The 20,456-nt window shown below is 35.0% G+C and overlaps 1 protein-coding gene across 1 annotated transcript; it reads left to right on the forward strand.

Moving 5' to 3' along the window:
• The first annotated feature begins 216 nt into the window (after positions 1 to 216).
• Positions 217 to 5,483, forward strand: DEFB112 (defensin beta 112). Its single transcript, XM_044917218.1, has 2 exons — positions 217 to 271; positions 5,323 to 5,483. The coding sequence occupies exons 1-2, from the start codon at positions 217 to 219 to the stop codon at positions 5,481 to 5,483; spliced, it is 216 nt and encodes a 71-aa protein (XP_044773153.1).
• The last annotated feature ends 14,973 nt before the right edge of the window (positions 5,484 to 20,456 follow it).

Here is a 20,456-nt window from a genome sequence, read left to right on the forward strand (position 1 = left end):
GCATTTTTGTATGGCAGTGCACCGACTTTGTCTAGCCAGTATCTTTTTGAACACTCAACCAAGCATAGAAATGTTCTTCCTCTTAACAAGCTTCAGTAATCAAGACTGTGCAGAAGAGTTCTATAAGTGAAAGGATTTTTTTTCTTTCTTATTTCAACAATACATAAGTTAAGACAGAAGATCTGTGAGCTGTTTTCTCCTAAGGAATAATTTACAATGAAGATCCTTCTTTCTTTTTCTATTTTGTCCTTTGGTGTCTTCATTCCACCAGGTAATATGAATGCTATTGCCACAGGGATCAGCACTAAGTGGGGTGGGGTCAGGATCTTTTTAAGTAAATATCATTAACATTATAAAATCATTACGTTAACACTATCAGCAAGACAATATTATATTTATTTACAGCCCCTAGATGGAGAAAATAGTTGAATAATTTTTCAGGGACAATTCACTAATAAAGTCTGCAATTCACTTTGATTACATGAGATTTTACATATATATAATTATTTATACATATATGTACATATATATATGTTATTGAAAAAAATAGTACTACCATGATTTAATCAATCCATGAAATGTGTCTTTATTTAATATTCAAATTCTACTAAATTTAATATATTAGTAGATTTGAAAAAAATTGAGAATGGAATGAATTTATGCTTGCAAATTATTCATCTTGCATTTATAGTAGCAGAGGTTAAGTGAAGTTAAATGCCTAGCCAAAAGACCAAAGACTAGCTATACATATACTCACTTCCATTTAAATTCTTCTTTATTTTGTTACTTTCTCGGGGTCACCAAGATATCTGTCATTATTGAGATGGGAGGAGATCACCATAAAATAAATCTATAATTACTCATTCTCTTACTGCTACTCTGTTCTGACACTCAAACACAAGTAACTTTTTAGCTGACAATTTCTCACCAAAAGAGAATTGAGTTTCAACTGATAATGTAACTCAAGGACATGGAGTTAATTTAAGTAAGAATAATTGTTTTCCTTCATCATCTTTATAAAAGCTTATTAAAACCTTCATTAAAATTCTCCATATTTGTAGAATTTTTCTGAGATACTATGTAGAATTACATAGATTTAAATATGCACTGATGCTTTTTTTCCTTAATAGTAATGATGTTAATAGCTAGCATCTGTTCTGCCTCTTGTCCTTATTAATTTATTACTCCTTACAATAGTCATGTGAGGTAAGCTTATTAATAGCCAAGCCATTCATTTATTTAGTCAACCTAATTTTGAAGAGATATATTTTTACAAGCTCATCATTTTTTAAAACCTCTTATAGTATATAGAACCATGAAATAAAGGCAAATACAGTATTGTCTTTATTTTGGAAAATACCCTTTTCTTATGCTTTTAAAGTAATTTTTTCTCTTTTGCAGTGGGTTGTGACCAACCTATTACCAATTCTATGCCACTATTGATGACCATATGTAGAAAAAGATTTGAGAAACTATACTCAGAGATGCATAATTATTCCACAATATTTGGAAAAGCAAAATATGGTACAAAGGAAAACAATCCAGGTAAAATAAAACAAGTAGAATTATATCTTGCAATTTTAATCACTATCTATCAAAAGAAATGGAGGAAATATCCTATGTTCTCCATCCCACTCCCATTTATTTAACTCTTCTTGTCTTTCAATGTCTAGTTTTATGGAGGTTGAATTTCATGTTCAGAATGAGAAAGAAGTCTCATTTTAAAGTCGTAGGGTCTTATTTTTTATGAAACTCTATCTATACAGGTGTTCTTACTATTTCCAAAATGGAACATTCTCCAATCATTGCTTCTAGCATCCTTAATATTTTAAAAAATGTTGTTAGTGTCATTATGCTTAGAAGCCAGACTGGGACTTCTAAGTTGTCTTAGTTTCCCTCTTATGTGACAGCTGACAAAATTTCTTTTAGTCAATCACCACTGCCCCTTGTCCATAAGCCTGATATCTTTGGATACATAAAATATAATTGTTACATAGAAAGGCTAATTAAGGTGTTCTTATTACTTCCAAAGATGCTGTAATTAAGATAACTTAAAAAGGCAATTGAGCAAGAAGAGTCTAGACTAGGTGTTGGGGATTTATTTCAAAAAGAATTCTTCTCTGCTTTAGTCTTTATCTCAATTATGATTTAGAATATCATTTAGCAAGGTGTCTTCTCAAGTTAGAATGTTACAAACACAATGTGAGTGATACAAATAAATTTCTATGGGAAGGTAAAGAAAGAGGTTGTCTTTGTGACAGTGTTCAGAAAAAGACGTAGGGACGAGGTCATTGGCCAAGTTAATTTATACAGGGGCCAAGTTTTTTGTGTTTTGTTTATCATTGCTGAAGACTACCACAGTGCATGATATATATAGAGGTGCTCAATTAAGATTTATTTAATGAATCAATGAATAAATGGACAGATGCATGGATAAAGGGAGGGAGGAAAACCAAAAAATAGTCTTCAGGAATGCACATATTTAGAGGGCAGAAAAGGAAAAAAAAAAGGAAGAAAACAAGGATATTTTTAAAACAAGAAAAAGGACAGAGGCATGTAAGAAATTGTTGATTTGTTGGATCATAATGCCAAATTTGAGGATTATTCTTGAAGATGTGGTAACATTAGCTAAGTCAGACTGTACTCAGATTTATGATATAATACTTAAAAACATAGAAAAATAGGGGCACCTGGGTGGCTCAGTTGGTTAAGCAACTGCCTTCGGCTCAGGTCATGATCCTGGAGTCCCTGGATCGAGTCCCGCATCGGGCTCCCTGCTCAGCAGGGAGTCTGCTTCTCCCTGTGACCCTCCCCCCTCTCATGTGCTCTCTCTCATTCTCTCTCAAATAAATAAATAAAATCTTTAAATAAAAAAAATAGAAAAATAATTTGTTCTTTGGTTATTCTATTTGCTTAAGTTTTGTTGTATATCACATCAGTTCAATTATGGTATGAAGAAAGTAAGTAAAGAAGAGTCATCCTTTATTGCAGTTATGTATATTCATTAACAGCTGTTGTTTTGAGACATTAACAAAATAAATACCATTTTTTGGCTATCAGATATTGTTGGCAATGTGTATAAGTGGAAAAGCCTGCATTTATGACATAAAAACTTAAAAACTGGCATTTACTCACTGTGACTGGATATGCATTAGATTAAATCTTCCCTTAGTCTGTAATCTGCAATTCTGGAATTCTTACTCTTCAAAGTCAAAATTACCTTGTTTATAATATACATTGATTTATCTATGTATCTCTATCTCTAAATGTCTATTTTTGTTTATATATCTATCAATATTTCTCTACATATACCTGCATTTATATGAACTTAGAGAATTATGTTATTCTTTTTTGATTTCAAAATAATTTAATTTATATTAATTACAGAGTTACATTAATATACAGAGAAAGTGTACATTATCTCTGGTCACCTTCATCTCAAACCTAGGCTTTAGTACTCACAACCTTCTAAGATTCTTCCTTCTTGGCCATAGCACCACTTGATCAACACCTCACATGAAAAATTTCCTCAGTTCTTATATAGCAGCTGGACCAAGCCATAGAATGAAATATTAAAATTACAAAATATATAGCTGGCGAAAAGCTTGTATCTAAAATACATAAAGAATTCTAATAAATCAAAAGAAACAGAAAATTCAGTAGAAATATGGGATAAAGACTTAGGTAATTTGTCAAAGTGGATACACAAACCTATTTAAAGTGTTTATCCTCATTAACAATCAGGAAAATGCAAATTTAAACCATGATAAGATACCACCACACATTCAAAAGCATATTTAAAATTTTTATAGTTTGATAATGCAAAGTATGATAATGCAAATGAAATAGTAAGAATTTTCATGCACTGCTGAAGAGAGTGAAACTGGTAGCACCAATTTGGAAAACAATTTGTCACAATCTATTATAGCTGAGGACATGTATAGTCTATGATTTAGGATTTCCATTGTGAATATGTCTACCCAACAGAAGACTGGTACATATGGTTGAGGAATGAGTACAGGAATATTAATAGTAACAATATTTGCCATATAGCAAATAACCTATATGGTCATCAAAATTGCAAAAGATGAATAAAGAGAATATCATGTGAATAGTATTTCTACTTTATTTAAAATATGTATACAAAAAAACCCTCTGTAAAATGTTTTACTGGGAAAAGATGGACAAGGGTTTGGTTAATTATAGAATTAAAAGGTCTCTGGGATGAAAGCTTGCCTACAGACATCAGTGACAATGGCTTACCCATTCTGGCTGACCTTCTAAAATATGTCCAGTAGGGCCTGATTATTTTTATCTAGGATGATGGATGTGTATTTACTAATACAAGATATTTCATGATCTTTATAAAAGCATTAAATGTTAAAAAGGCATTAATTATATTGAGCTAAAACCTGGTTCTGTGTTAATCTGCACCATTTATTTATAGTTTCATTTTTGAAGATACAGGGAATAAATGAAAACCATTTCAGAACTTCTGTTCTGAAGAAACAGCAGATCCTTACCTCATTCCTCATGATTGTTGAAGTTACAAAATCAAAGGAACTACACTGCAAAGTGAAAGAGTGAAAAATTTTAAAGTTTCTATAGGTTCAGAAACTCTAGTGTAAGAGAAAAGGGAAAGTAGTACTGAAAAATTAACAGCCTTGCTGAAACGTTTGCTATGTTTATCTTTTCTGTTAATTTCCTATTCATTATGTTAACCTCCCAAAGTATCTGTTTTTAAGTGAACATTTCCTGGGGGTTAAAGTGGGGTACAGACCCAAGAAGAGTTGAGATATTGAATAAAATTTTTAAAAAACAGTATTTTTTAGTATTTTAAAACACTAAAGTCAGGTTTCGATGAACAATGAAACCATGTGGAGGAGGAAAGGTTCACAATAGAACAGAACTATGCATTTATAATAAATGAGAGAGAAGATGGAGATTGGCACACTCATATTCATTAGGGATGAGCAAGAGAGGTAGAAAAAGGTATTACGATGTTGCAAGCTCTCCAGATATCCCTTATTGAGTCATGACTTGATCAGTTGAAATGTGTAGGCGTGGGAGATCTAGCTTAGGAATAGGATGCTTGCTGATTTCCTTGGTTTGCTCTAATGTACACAGAGACAGAAAGATTCCAATGAAAAAACCGGTGAATCCTTTTCCTTTTTCTTCCCTCTGTGGTCTGTGCTTCTTTGTGTGTCTTCTTTTAAATCTTGGCATTTCTTACCTGAATTTTTTTTTTTTTTGATTTCTTATACCCCTACCTGAGGGGGATTACCTGAATTTTTAATTCCATTCATTCTTGCCTTCTTTCAGCTAGAAGTAAAGAGCACTATGCTGTCTTTAATTGGTGGGAAGCATGCATAAAGCTTAGTGGTCAATGTAAAAATCAATGTGGTGAAAAAGAATTTAAGATGGCATACTGTGCAAGACCTACAACTCTCTGCTGCATGAGACAATGTGACCACATTGAGTAATTGAAGAGACCCATTCACAAAAAGGACAAACATTAACTAAATCTTCTCTTTAGTTCATTACTTCTAGTACTTCATTCATGACCTAGTATTTCTGTCTGTATATGTCTGTAATGAATAAAGAGCTAAATAAAATATATTTCAGCCTGAATCATTCATGAACATTGTGTTGGCTTGGAAAAAAAGAGTAGAATACAGAATGGGACTTTGAATTGAAGAATAGAAACAGTGGAAAAGAAAAGTCCATGGTGAGACTGTGTTAAATGTGATTCTGGGGCCAATTCTATGTTGGTTGTGAAAAGCTTTTGTAAATGATTGGTGATGTGTATCAAGCATTCTTTGAGGAGAGTCAGGAGTGGGGAGAGAGTTGAAGGAAGATGGAAGGTATGCATTATCCCTGAATTATTATGGAGTCCTTGTAACTTTCTCATATTAGTGGTCCTTTCCTGTTTATTGATAGAATAATTTTTCCAATTTTAGCTATTCTTCTGAGTGTGTAAATGTATATCATGCTGGTTTTTCATTTACTTGTTTCTCTCAAATGATGTTGATAAACTTTTTTACATACTCTTTAGCCATTAGATATGCTATTTTGTGAATTTCTATTTGGATCTTGGGTCCATGTTTTTATTGATTGTGCCTCTTTTCCTACTGATTGGTATGAGTTATTCAACATTAGTTCATGATAAAATGTCATATAGTTGGAATCATACAGTATGCAGCCTTTTCAAATTGGGTTCTTTCATTTGGTAATATGCATTTAAGATTCCTCCATGTCTTTTCATGGCTTGACAGTTTATTTCTTTTTATCTGTGAATAATATATCATTGTCTAAATATACCACAGTTTATTCATTCACTTCCTTGAAGACATTTTGATTGCTTCCAAGTTTTTGCAATTATGAATAAACCTGCATGTGTGAGTTTTGCTGTAAATGTGTTTTCACCTCCTTTGGATAAATACCAAGTAGCACAATTGCTGGATTGTATGATATGAGTATGTTAACTTTTGTAAGAAACTGCCAAACTATCTTTAAAGTGGCTGCAAAAGTCAAATATGAAAGTATACATTGACCGATGAATGTATAAGGAAGATATACACACATATATGATGGCCATCAAACAGAATGAAATTTTGTCATTTGCAACAACATGGATGAAGCTAGAGTGTATTATGGTAAGTGAAATAAGTCAGTCAGAGAAAGACAAATACCATATGATTTCACTCACATGTGGAAACTCATATTAGGAAACAAAACAAATGAGCAAAAGGAAAAAAAGAGAGAGACATACCAAGAAATAAACTCTTAACTATAGAGAACAAACTGGTGGTTACCAGAGGGGAGGAGGTGGGGGGATGAATTAAATAGGTGATGGGGATTAAGGAATGCACTTGTTGTGATGAGCACTGGATGGTGTATGGAAGTGTGGAATTACTATATTGTACACCTGAAACTAATATTACACTGTATGTTATCTAACTGGAATTTAAATAAAAACTTTAAAAGAAGTGGCTCTACTATTTTGCATTCCCACCAGCAATGAGTGACAGTTCCTGTTGATCCAATCCTCATCAACATTTTGTGTTGTCAATGTTCAGATTTTGGCCATTTTAATAAGTGTGGAGTGGTATCTCATTTTAATGGGCATTTCCCTGAAGCCATTAGAACATCTCTATATGCTCATTTTCCATTTGCATATCTTCTTTGGTAAAGTGTCTGTTAAGGTCTTTGACCCATTATTTAATCAAGTTGTTTGCTTATTGTTGAGTTTCAGGAGTTTCAGGAGTTCTTTGTATATTTTGAATATTAAATTCAACTTAAATTCCTTTATTAAATGTATCTTTTGCAACTATGTTCTCCCAGTCTCTAATCTGTCTTCTTATTCTCTTAACATTGTCTTTCACAGTGTAGAATTTTTTTTAAGTTTAATGAAGTCTAATTTATTATTTCTTTCATGGATCATGTCTTTGTTGTATCTAAATAGTCATCACTATACTCAAGATCACCTAGGTTTTTTCTTATGTTATTTTCTAGGATTTTTTATAGTTCTGTGCTTTACATTTAGGTCTGTGATCCATTTTGAGTTATTTTTGTGAAAGTTGTCTAGACTCATTTTGGGGTTTTTTTTGGGGGGGTTGTTTTTTGTTGTTGTTGTTGTTGTTGGCATGTGGATGTCCAGTTGTTCAAGCAGCATGTGTTGAAAAGACTATCCTTGTTCTATTGTATTGCCTTTGCTCTTGTGTCAAAAATCAGTTGCCTATATTTGTGTGTGTCTATTAATGGGTTCTTTATTCATTGATTTATTTGTTTATTTTTTCACCAACATCCCACTGTCTTGTTTACTATAGTTTTATAGCAAGTATTGAATTCAGGTTGTGTCATTTCTCCAACTTTGTTCTTCAGTATTGTTCTGGCTCTTCTGGGTTTTTGCCTCTCCCTATGAACTTTAGAATCAGCTTGTGGATATCCACAAAGTAACTTCCTGGGATTTTGATGGGAATGGAATTGAGTCTATAGAGCAACTGACATCTAGATGATATTGTCTTCCTATCCACAAACATGGAATTTCTATTTATTTAGTTCTTTGATTTCATTCATCAGGGTCTTGTAGTTTCCTGATACAGATCTTTCACATATTTTGTTAGATTTGTACATAAGTATTTCGTGTTTGGAGTGCTAATGTAAATGATATTCTGTTTTATTTCAAATTCCACATGTTAATTGTTGGTATATAGGAAAGTGATTGACATTTGTATATTAATCTTGTATTCTGCAACCTTGATATAATTGCTTATGAATTTCAGGAAGGTTTTTTTTTTTTTTCTTTCAGATTTTCTTCATAGACAATTGTGTCATTTACAAAGAAAGTTTTAGGGGCCCCTGGGTGGCTCAGTTGGTTAAGCATCTGCCTTTGGCTCAAGTCATGATCCCAGGGTCCTGGGATTGAGTCCCGAGTCAGGCTCCCTGTTCAGGGGGGGATGTCAGCTTCTCCTCTCTGCCCACACCGCCCCTCCCCCCCGGTTCATGGCTTGTGCTCTCTCTCTCACACTCTCTCTCTCTAAAATAAATAAATAAAATCTTTTAAAAAAAGAAAGCTTTATTTCTTCCTTCCCAACCTGTATACCTTTTATTTCCTTTTCTTGTCCTTTGCATTAGCTACAGTTTTTAGTATGGTGTTGAAAAGGAGTAGTAAAGGGAATCTTTGCCTTCTATTTGATCTTAGTAGGAAAACTTTGAATTTCTTACCATTAAGAATGATGTTAGCTATCGCATTTTGTAGGTATTCTTTATCAAGTTGAGAAATTTCCCCTCTATTCATAGTTTACTGAGAGTTTTTTTAATCATGAATGGATGTTAGATTTTGTCAAATGCTTTTTTTGTCTCTAGTGATATGATCAAATGATTTTTTTTTAGTTTGTTGATGTGATATATCATATTACTTGATTCTTTAATGATAAGCCAGGCTTGCATATATGGGATAAAACTCACTTGGTCATAGTGTATAATATTTTTTCTCTTATTTATTTAAATTCAATTAGCCAATGTATAATACATCATTAGTTTTTGATATCATGTTCAGTGATTCATTTGTTGCATATAACACCCAGTGCTCATCACATCGTGTGCCCTCCTCATTGCCCACCACCGAATTACCCCATCCCCCTGCACCCTCAGTTTGTTTCCCGAAGTCAGGAGTCTCATATGGTTTGTCTCCCTCTCTTATTTCTTCCCCTTCAGTTTTCCCTCCCTTCCCCTATTGTCCTCTGCACTATAGTGTATAATATTTTATACAGTGTTGGATTTGATTTGCAGATATGTTGTTGAGGATTTTTGCATCTGTGTTCCTGGGAGATATTGGTGTGTAGTTTTCCTTTCTTGTAATATCTTTGTTTGGTTTTGGTATCGAGGGAATATTTTTAAACTGATAATGTTTTGCTGTATTAAAACCTACATCAAACTTCATATTTTATAGTGGAATACTGAACACTTTCATCCAAGTTCAGAAACAAATTAAGAATGTCAGTTTAATAACACTTTCGTACAACACTACACTGGAGCACTTCACCAGTGCTATAAGCTAAGAAGAAGGACAAATAGTATAAGGAGTGAAAAGAAAGAAATAAGGTTGTCATTATTCACACACAGCATGATTATATATCTAGAAAATTCAGAAAAATCTATAGACTACTAGAATTAATATGTCAATTTAACAAGATCACTAAACAAAGTCAATACAAAAAAAAGTAAATTATATTTCTGTATACCAGAAATAAACTAAAAACAAAATTGAAAAATATATAACATTTAGAGAGGCATTAAATATCTAGGAATACCTCTAATGAAAAATGCATCTCATACGTAATAAAATATTATTTTTGAAATGATATAGGTAGAAATCTAAAAAATAAATGCATAGAAATTTTAAAAATAATTGAAAGGATATAACCTGTTCATGTAATGAGAGAATTGGATTGTAAATATTTTTACTGTCTCCAAATTCATCTACAGACTCAAAGAAATTACCATCAAAACTCCAGAAAACTTCTGCCCACCCTGTAAGTTGACAATTCAATTCAAAATGTGTATGGAAATGCAAAGAGCCAAGAAAAGACAAAGTAATCTTGAAAAGAACAAAGTTAGAGACTATTCTACCAAACACTAAGGCCTAATATATAGCAATAGTAATTAAATGTGTATGGTATAAGTGCAAGGATTTACTATAGAACAAAATAGAAGTCTAGAAGGAGACTTAGAGTCACTTGATTTTTAACATAGGTAAGACTGCAGAGAAGTAGGGAAAATGAATTTTTCATAAAATGATACTTGAATATCACATGGGAAAACATTTTATCTTGATCTCTAAATCACAACATAGATTCAAGAATGTAGTTCCAGGTGGATTACTTATATAAAGTGAATGATAAAACAATAAGCCTATAGCATCTTCATGGCCTGGAGTAAGGAGTATATTATAAGTAACCCTCAAAATTTGCTAATTAAAATTAATAAATTGCCTTCTATTCAATTTAAGAAATTCTGTTTGTTGAGATATATTTAGGAAGGGAAAATGCAAACCATACAGTGGGAAAAGATTTTAAACATCCATTTGTCCAAAAGGAATCATCTGAAATATGTAGAAAAAACATATAAATAAATTTTTATGACATAAAATCTGACTTTCAATGGATAAAGAGTTGCACAGACACCTCAGATAGAGGATATATATATATAAGGCTAAATTAGAAAAGATGAGATATAATCAAGTATATCCCATATACTGGTGAGTATATAGTGGTGAGGATGTGGAGCTTTTGGAAACCCTTAAACATTGCTGGATGAAGTAAAAATGTTACCCCACTTCTTCATCATCATCATCAAAAGGTGTAAACTAAAATCTCATAACGACATTTTTCATTAATTTCTAATTAGAACAATGCAAATTGCCAGTGGGATGGAAAACTACAATGTGCTATTCACATAATGGAAGACCATATGAAAATGAGAATGAATGGGACACACAGTATGGAGGAATCCCACAAACATAATCTCGAGCAAAAATGAAAAACAAAAAGAATACATACAAGAACATAACTCCATTCAAAAGTGAAATTATCATATCATCATCATCAAATTCATCTATGTTGTTAGATGTCAAGATTTTGGTTACCCTTGGAGTGAGGATATAGTGATTGGAAGATATATTGAGGAAAACCCCAAGGTACTTGGTAATGTTTTTCTTTTTGATCTGGAGGCCAGTTACATACTGGGGTTAATTTGTGGGTATTTAATGAACTGTATACTTACACATGCACTGTTCTGTATGTATATTGTACTTCAATAAAGACTTTAGAGATAAAAAAAACTACTGTGCATTAATTACCTGTTTTCTTTCTAATCAATTTTCTTCCTTCTTTGGATAAACAATATTTTCTGAGAACCTTTGCTGCCTCTCTTCTAAGTGGTTTAGACAATTGAAAGCACCCAAGGAAGAATGCCTAAGGGATAGGTAAAGCCTGACTAATTTTTCCCTTCTCCTCTGTTTCAAGGCATTATTTCCTGGTACTGGCTAATTCTCCTTTTGGTTATAGGTCCTCACTGAACATGGTCCCACTTCCCTTCAGGTAACACCCAACATAGTTCTAGATCCTACTGAATAGCCATAGCTTTTACATTCTGGACATGCAACTTCTCTCTCTATTCCCTAGCTCTTAGACACAGTACCAGTCACTAATTCCCAGATGGATTGTTTAGAATAGCTTTGTTTTCCTATTGGAAATAGAGAAATTAAACTAAAAATAACTTTAAATAAAAATAAAATTTAAAAAGTAAATTAAATAAAACTACATAAATGCAGAGAGGAAAACATTAGTCTCTAATTTGGGAAGCTCATATTTCAGTGTAGGCAGCCAACATGAAAATTATAAATATGATGTAGAGTACTATTGTATATGGTAATAAAAAAATTTGACTAACCCAGTAAATTGAGGATTTTAGCTGTTTTACCAAATTTATTTCGAAAAAGGTAGAACTTAAGGCAAAGTTGTAGACTGATTTACTAATGAATACCTGTATACCTTTCATCTAGATTCATCTAACCAGTTGTTAACAGGTTGCTATTTTGGTACAGGTTGTGTGTGTGTGTGTTTGTGTGTGTCTGTATCTGTGTGTCTGTGTGTGTATGTGTGTGTGGTGCTCTTTTCCACTCTCTTAAAATTATTTCAAAGTAAATTTTAGGGGAGGAGCAAGATGGCAGAGGAGTAGGAGACCTAAATTTTGTCTGGTCCCAGGAATTCAGCTAGATAGGGATCAAACCATTCTGAACAGCTATGAACTCAACAGGAGAGCTAAGAAAAGAATAGCAACAACTCTCTGAACAGAAAAGTGACCACTTTCTGGAAGGTAGGACATGCAGAGAAGTGAATCCGAGGCGTTATTTCGGAAGATAGATGGCAGGGGAGGGAGCCTACCTCAGCCGCTACTGGCAAATGATAGAGCAGCAGAGCACAAAATTGGAACTTTTAGAAGTCTGCTCCGCTGAGGGACGTCGCTCCAGTGGCTAAGCGAGAGGTGGAACCCTCAATGGGACAGTGTGGTCTCAGGACCCTCAGGGTCACAGAAAGACTGGGGAGTGCCTGAGTGCAGCAGAGCTCCCAGGTATTGGAGTAGGGAAGCCGGCTACAGAGACAGAGCCGAGGAGTGGGCTTTCAACTTGGGGTGGCCATAAACCATGATCGTGGCACAGTTGGGCCACTGCTCCTCCAGCAGGGACCCAACAAGCAGCAGAACGGGGAGACTCCCATTCCTCCCCGAGGAGGAGCAGCGCAAGAGTGCACTGCAGGGATCTGCTGGGTTTGGAGACTCCACACGGGGTCGGGTGCCAGAGATAGAAATGCTCGGTCACAGGCTGGGTGAGCACAGAGTGCGGCCAGAGACCGGGGAGATGGGAGTGACTGACTGCTTTTCTCTGGGGGCTCACTGAGGAGTGGGGCCCTGAGTTCTTGGCTCCTTAGGGGCGGAGATTGGGAGGCCACCATTTTCACTCTCGTCCTCCAAACTGTACGGAAAGCTTGCAGGGAACGAAAGCTCCCAAGAGCAAACCCAAGCAGATTACTTAGCCTGGACCTGGAAAGGGTGGGGCAATTCTGCCTCTGGCAAAGACATTTGGGAACCACGGCAACAGGCCCCTTCCCCAGAAGATCAGCAAGAACAGCCAGCCAAGACCAAGTTTACTGATCAATGAGAACGGCAGAACTCCAGTGTTAGGGGAACACTGCACATAGAATTCATGGCTTATTTACCATGATTCTTTAGTCTTTCAAAGTTAATTTTTTTTAACTGTCTTTTCTTTTTTTTTTTTTGAATTTTTCTTTTTCCCTTTTTCAACCAACATCTTATCAATCCCTTTTTTAAAAATCTTTTTTATTTTTCATTTTTAGAGTCATAGTCTATCCCTTCATAGTAGTTAGCCTTATTTTTGGTATTTTTATAAGTTGTTCTCTCTTTAAAATTTTAGGATACAGTTTATTCTAACAGACCAAAATACATCGTAAATCTCTAGTGTATGGTTTTGTTCTAGTCTCCTGCCTAATCAATTTCTCTCCCTTTTTTTTAAATTCCACTTCTTTCTTTTTTCAAACAACTTCTTATCTTATCAATTCCTTTTATAAAGTCCTCTAACAGACCAAAATACGCCCCAAATCTAGTGTGTGGCACTGATCTATGCACCAGCCTGATCATATTTGATCATACTCTTTTTTTTAAATCTTTTTCTTTTTCTTTCTTTTTTCTTTCTTTCCCTTTCTTTTCCCCCGGTTTTAGGTCTTCTCTGATTTGTTTATTGTATATTTTTCTAGGGTCATTGTTACCCTGTTAGCATTTTGTTCTCTCATTCATCTATTCTCCTCTGGACAAAATGACAAGACAGAAAAAATCACCTCAAAAAAAAAAAGAACAAGAGGCAGTACCAACTGGCAGGGACCTAATCAATACGGACATTAGTAAGATGTCAGAACTAGAGTTCAGAATGATCATTATAAAGATACTAGCTGGGCTTGAAAAAAGCATGGAAGATATTAGAGAAACCCTTTCTGGAGAAATAAAAGAACCAAAATCTAATCAAGTTGAAATAAAAAAAGCTATTAATGAGGTGCAATAAAAAATGGAGGCTCTAACTGCTAGGATAAATAGGCAGAAGAGAGAATTAGTGATATAGAACACCAAATGATGGAAAATAAAGAAGCTGAGAAAAAGAGATAAACAACTACTGGATCATGAGGGCAGAATTCGAGAGATAAGTGATACCATAAGACGAAACAATATTAGAATAATTGGGATCCCAGAAGAAGAAGAGGAAAGAGAGAGGGGGGCAGAAGGTATATTGGAGCAAATTATAGCAAAGAAATTCCCTAATTTGGGGAAGGAAACAGGCATCAAAATCCAGGAGGCACAGAGAACTCCCCTCAAAATCAATAAAAATAAGTCAACATCCCAACATCTAATAGTAAAACTTACGAGTCTCAGAGACAAAGAGAAAATCCTGAAAGCAGCTTGGGAGAAGAGATCTGTAACCTACAATGGTAGAAACATTAGATTGGCAACAGACCTATCCACAGAGACCTGGCAGGCCAGAAAGGACTGGCAGGATATATTCAGAGCACTAAGTGAGAAAAATATGCAGCCAAGAATACTATATCCAGCTGGGCTGTCATTGAAAATAGAAGAAGAGATAAAGAGCTTCCAGGACAAAGACTAAAGGAAGTTGCAAACACGAAACCAGCCCTACAAGAAATCTTGAAAGGGGTCCTCTAAGCAAAGAGAGAGCCTAAAAGTAACATAGAATAGAAAGGAACACAGACAATATACAGTAACAGTCACCTTGCAGGCAATACAATGGCACTAAATTCATATCTTTCAATAGTTACCCTGAATGTAAATGGGCTAAATGCCTCAATCAAAAGACACAGGGTATCAGATTGGATAAAAAAACAAGACCCAGTGATATGCTGTCTGCAAGAGACTCATTTTAGACCCAAAGGTAGCCCAGATTGAAAGTGAGGGGGTGGAAAACAATTTAGCATGCTAATGGACACCAAAAGAAAGCTGGGGTGGCAATCCTTATATCAGACAAATTAGATTTTAAACCAAAGATTATAATAAGAGATGAGGAAGGACACTATATCCTACTTAAAGGGTCTATCCAACAAGAAGATCTAACAATTGTAAATACCTATGTCCCTAACATGGGATCAGACAATTATATAAGCCAATTAATAACAAAATCAAAGAAACACATTGACAACAAAACAATAATAGTAGGGGACTTTAACACCCCCCTCACTGAAATGGACAAATCATCTAAGCAAAAGATCAACAAGGAAATAGAGACTTTAAATGACACACTGAACCAAATGGACTTCATAGTTCTGTTCTTTCTTTTATTAATGTATTTAATATGAAGAACCATGTATTTAGAACCATAATGATGAATATATGATTCATATATTCCAATATGGTTCAAACTTCCAAACTCGTTTTATGAGGCCACCATTACCTTGATCCCAAAACCAGACAAAGACCCCATCAAAAAGGAGAATTACAGACAAATATCCTTCATGAACATGGATGCAAAAATTCTCACCAAAATACTAGCCAATAGGATCCAACAGTACATAAAAAGGATTATTCACCATGACCAAGTGGGATTTATCCCTGGGCTGCAATTTGGTTCAACATCTGCAAACAATCAATGTGATACAATACATTAATAAAAGAAAGAACAGAACCATGAAGAACATGGTTCTTCATATTTATACATATTTATGGTTCTTCATATAATGATGAATATTTAGAACATTCCATCCCAAAGCAACAGAATACACATTCTTCTCTAGTGCCCATGGATTTCTCCAGAATAGATCACATCCTAGGTCACAAATCAGGTCTCAACCAGTACCAAAAGATTGGGACCATTCCCTGCGTATTTTTAGACCACAATGCTTTGAAACTAGAACTCAATCACAAGAGGAAAGTCGGAAAGAACTCAAATACATGGAGGCTAAAGAGCATCCAACTGAAGAATGAATGGGTCAACCAGGAAATTAAAGAAGAATTAAAAAAATTCATGGCAACCAATGAAAATGAAAACACAACTGTTCAAAATCTTTGGGATGCAGCAAAGGCAGTCCTAAGAGGAAAGTATATAGCAATACAAGCCTTTCTCAAGAAACAAGAAAGGTCTCAAATACACAACATAACCCTACACCTAAAGGAGCTGGAGAGAGAACAGCAAATAAAGCCTAAACCCAGCAGGAGAAGAGAAATAATAAAGATCAGAGTAGACATCAATGAAATAGAAACCAAAAGAACAGTAGAACAGATAAATGAAACTAGGAGCTGGTTCTTTGAAAGAATTAACAAGATTGATAAACCCCTAACCAGACTTACCAAAAAGAAAAGAGAAATGACCCAAATAAATACAATCATGAATGAAAGAGGAGAGATCACAACCAACACCAAACAAATACAAACAATTATAAGAACATATTATGAGCAACTCTATGCCAGCAAATTAGATAACCTGGAAGAAATGGATGCATTCCTAGAGATGTATCAACTACCAAAACTGAACCATGAAGAAATAGAAAACCTGAACAGACCTATAGCCACTAAGGAAATTGAAGCAGTCATCAAAAATCTCCCAACAAACAAAAGCCCAGGGCCAGATGGCTTCCCAGGGGAATTCTACCAAACATTTAAAGAGGAATTAATACTTATTCTTCTGAAACTGTTCCAAAAAATAGAAATGGAAGGAAAACTTCCAAACTCGTTTTATGAGGCCACCATTACCTTGATCCCAAAACCAGACAAAGACCCCATCAAAAAGGAGAATTACAGACAAATATCCTTCATGAACATGGATGCAAAAATTCTTACCAAAATACTAGCCAATAGGATCCAACAGTACATTAAAAGGATTATTCACCATGACCAAGTGGGATTTATCCCTGGGCTGCAATTTGGTTCAACATCTGCAAACAATCAATGTGATACAATACATCAATAAAAGAAAGAACAGAACCATATGATCCTCTCAATAGATGCAGAAAAAGCATTTGAAAAAGTACAGCATCCTTTCTTTATGAAAACCCTTCAGAGTATAAGGATAGAGGGTACATACCTCAATATCATAAAAGCCATCTATAAAAAACCCACAGCAAATATCATTCTCAATGGGAAAAAAACTGAGAGCTTTTCCCCTAAGGTCAGGAACACAGCAGGAATGTCCACTATCACCACTTCTATTCAACATAGTATTAAAAGTCCTAGCCACAGGAATCAGACAACAAAAAGAAATAAAAGGCATCCGAATCAGCAAAGAAGAAGTCAAACTCTCACTCTTTGCAGATGATATGATATTTTATGTGGAAAACCCAAAAGACTCCACCCCAAAACTGCTAGAACTCATACAAGAATTCAGTAAAGTGGGAGGATATAAAATCAATGCACAGAAATCAGTGGCATTCCTATACATCACCAACAAGACAGAAGAAAGAGAAATTAAGGAGTTGATCCCATTTACAATTGCACCCCAGACCATAAGATACCTAGGAATAAATCTAACCAAAGAGGCAAAGCATCTGTACTCAGAGAACTATAAAATGCTCATGAAAGAAATTGAGGAAGACACAAAGAAATGGAAGAACATTCCATGCTCATAGATTGGAAGACCAAATATTGTGAAGATGTCAATGCTACCTAGAGCAATCTACACATTCAATGCAATCCCCATCAAAATACCATCCACTTTTTTCAAAGAAATGGAACCAGAAAAGACCCCAAACAGCCAGAGGAATGTTAAAGAAAAGCAAAGCTTGTGGCATCACAATTCCGGACTTCAAGCTCTATGACAAAGCTGTCATCATCAAGACAGTACGGTACTGGCACAAAAACAGACACATAGATCAGTGGAACAGAATAGAGAGCCCAGAAATGGACCCTCAACTCTATGGTCAACTCATCTTCAACAAAGCAGGAAAGAATGTCCAATGGAAAAAAGACAGTCTCTTCAACAAATGGTGTTGGGAAAATCGGACAGCCACATGCAGAAGAATGAAACTGGACCATTTCCTTACACCACACACAAAAATAGACTCAAAATGGTTGAAAGACCTCAATGTGAGATAGGAGCCCATCAAAATCCTAGAGGAGAACACAGGCAGCAACCTCTTTGACCTCAGCCACAGCAATTTCTTCCTAGAAACATCACCAAAGGCAAGGGAAGCAAGGGCAAAAATGAACTATTGGGACTTCATCAAGATAAAAAGCTTTTGCGCAGCAAAAGAAATAGTCAACAAAACCAAAAGACAGCCGACAGAATGGGAGAAGATATTTGCAAATGACATATCAGATAAAGGGCTAGTATCCAAAATGTATAAAGAACTTATCAAACTCAACACCCAAAGAACAAATGATCCAATCAAGAAATGGGCAGAAGACATGAACAGCCATTTTTCCAAAGAAGACATCCAAATGGTCAACAGACACATGAAAAAGTGCTCAACATCGCTCGGCATCAGGGAAATCCAAATCAAAACCTCAATGAGATACCACTTCACACAAGTCAGAATGGCTAAAATTAACAAGTCAGGAAATGACAGATGTTGGCGGGGATGCGGAGAAAGGGGAACCCTCCTGCACTGTTGATGGGAATGCAAGCTGGTGCAGCCACTCTGGAAAACAGTATGGAGGTTCCTCAACAAGTTGAAAATAGAGCTGCCCTATGACCCAGCAATTGCATTACTGGATATTTACCCCAAAGATATAACTGTAGTGATCCGAAGAGGTACATGCACCCCGATGTTTATAGCAGCAATGTCCACAATAGCCAAACTATGGAAAGAGCCAAGATGTTCATCGACAGATGAATGGATAAAGAAGATGTGGTGTATGTATATACAATAGAATATTATGCAGCCATCAAAAGGAATGAAATCTTGCCATTTGCCATGACGTTGATGGAACTGGAGGGTATTATGCTGAGCGAAATAAGTCAGTGAGAGAAAAACATGTATCCTATGATCTCAATGATATGAGGAATTCTTAATCTCAGGAAACAAACTAAGGGTTGCTGGAGGGGTGGGAGGTGGGAGGGATGGGGTGGCTGGGTGATAGACATTGGGGAGGGTGTGTGCTATGGTGAGTGCTGTGAACTGTGTAAGACTGTTGAATCACAGACCTGTACCTCTGAAACAAATAATACATTATATGTTAATAAAAAAAAATAAAGAAGATAGTAGGAAGGGAAAAATGAAGGGGGGAAATTGGAGGGGGAGACGAACCATGAGAGACTATGGACTCTGAGAAACAAACTGAGGGTTCTAGAAGGGAGGGGGTTGGGGGGATGTGTTAGCCTGGTGATGGGTATTAAAGAGGGCACGTACTGCATGGAGCACTGGGTGTTATGCACAAACAATGAATCATGGATCACTACATCAAAAACTAACGATGTAATGTATGGTGATTAACATAACATAATAAAATTTTAAAAAATGTAAAATAAAAAAAAACACTAAGGGAATAACTGAACTCTCTAAACACAGAAAAAAAAAGTAAATTTTAGCTATCATTATAATATATGAAATACTTTAGCATGTATCCCCTTTATACAATGGTATCTTCCTGTATAACCACAGTGTCATTACTATATACAGGAGAGTGACATTGATAACACATTATCTAAAATAATCTATATTCAAAGTACACTAATTTTTTGATAACGTCTTTCATATCTATGAAGCTAATACTCAGAAAAATGGAAAAAGTACAAAGAGAAGTATAATAGTTGGCCCTTTACTTTGTTGTCTGTAAACATTTCCCCAAACTCTGAGTGCAGTTTCCAAACATCAGAAACATGAATCTAAGACCGGAATAGAGCACTAGAACTTTGGAACTGTGAAGAGACAGCCCACAGCTGGTAGCTTCAAGGCAAAGAAAGTGATAGAAAACTTTAGTGAGGTCCTGTTGTTCTCATCCCTGAACTCAGTTAAATCCGTGTGGGAAGACAGAATGATGTCCTATGGCTCTGCTTGATTTAGCTAGAGGTAGTAAATGATAAATTAGCTTTCTCTTCTGTCACAAACCAGCTGGGTCCTGTAAAGGAAAATAAAAGTTATCTCTGAAGGTTTATTTCTTTTTTTTTAATATCTGTACTTTTTTTTTCAGGTGATCTTACTTGTATGAGCTTGCTAGATTTATCTTACTGTTTTCTTCCAGAAATCTGTAAAACATTTTTATTGACATAAGAAGTAATGAAGACTTTTAGTGGGGAAAGTACAAAAATAATTTGTATAATAAATAAACAGAACTCATTTGTTGGCTTAAACAACTTTTTCTCCATTTAACCAACAAATATAATATACTTTTTTTTCTTTCTTACCATTTTTCTTATCCAAGATGGTGAGAATTTTTTGATAAGT

This window comes from Neomonachus schauinslandi, chromosome 8 (genome assembly GCF_002201575.2).
Source record: "Neomonachus schauinslandi chromosome 8, ASM220157v2, whole genome shotgun sequence".
NCBI classification, from domain to species: domain Eukaryota; kingdom Metazoa; phylum Chordata; class Mammalia; order Carnivora; family Phocidae; genus Neomonachus; species Neomonachus schauinslandi.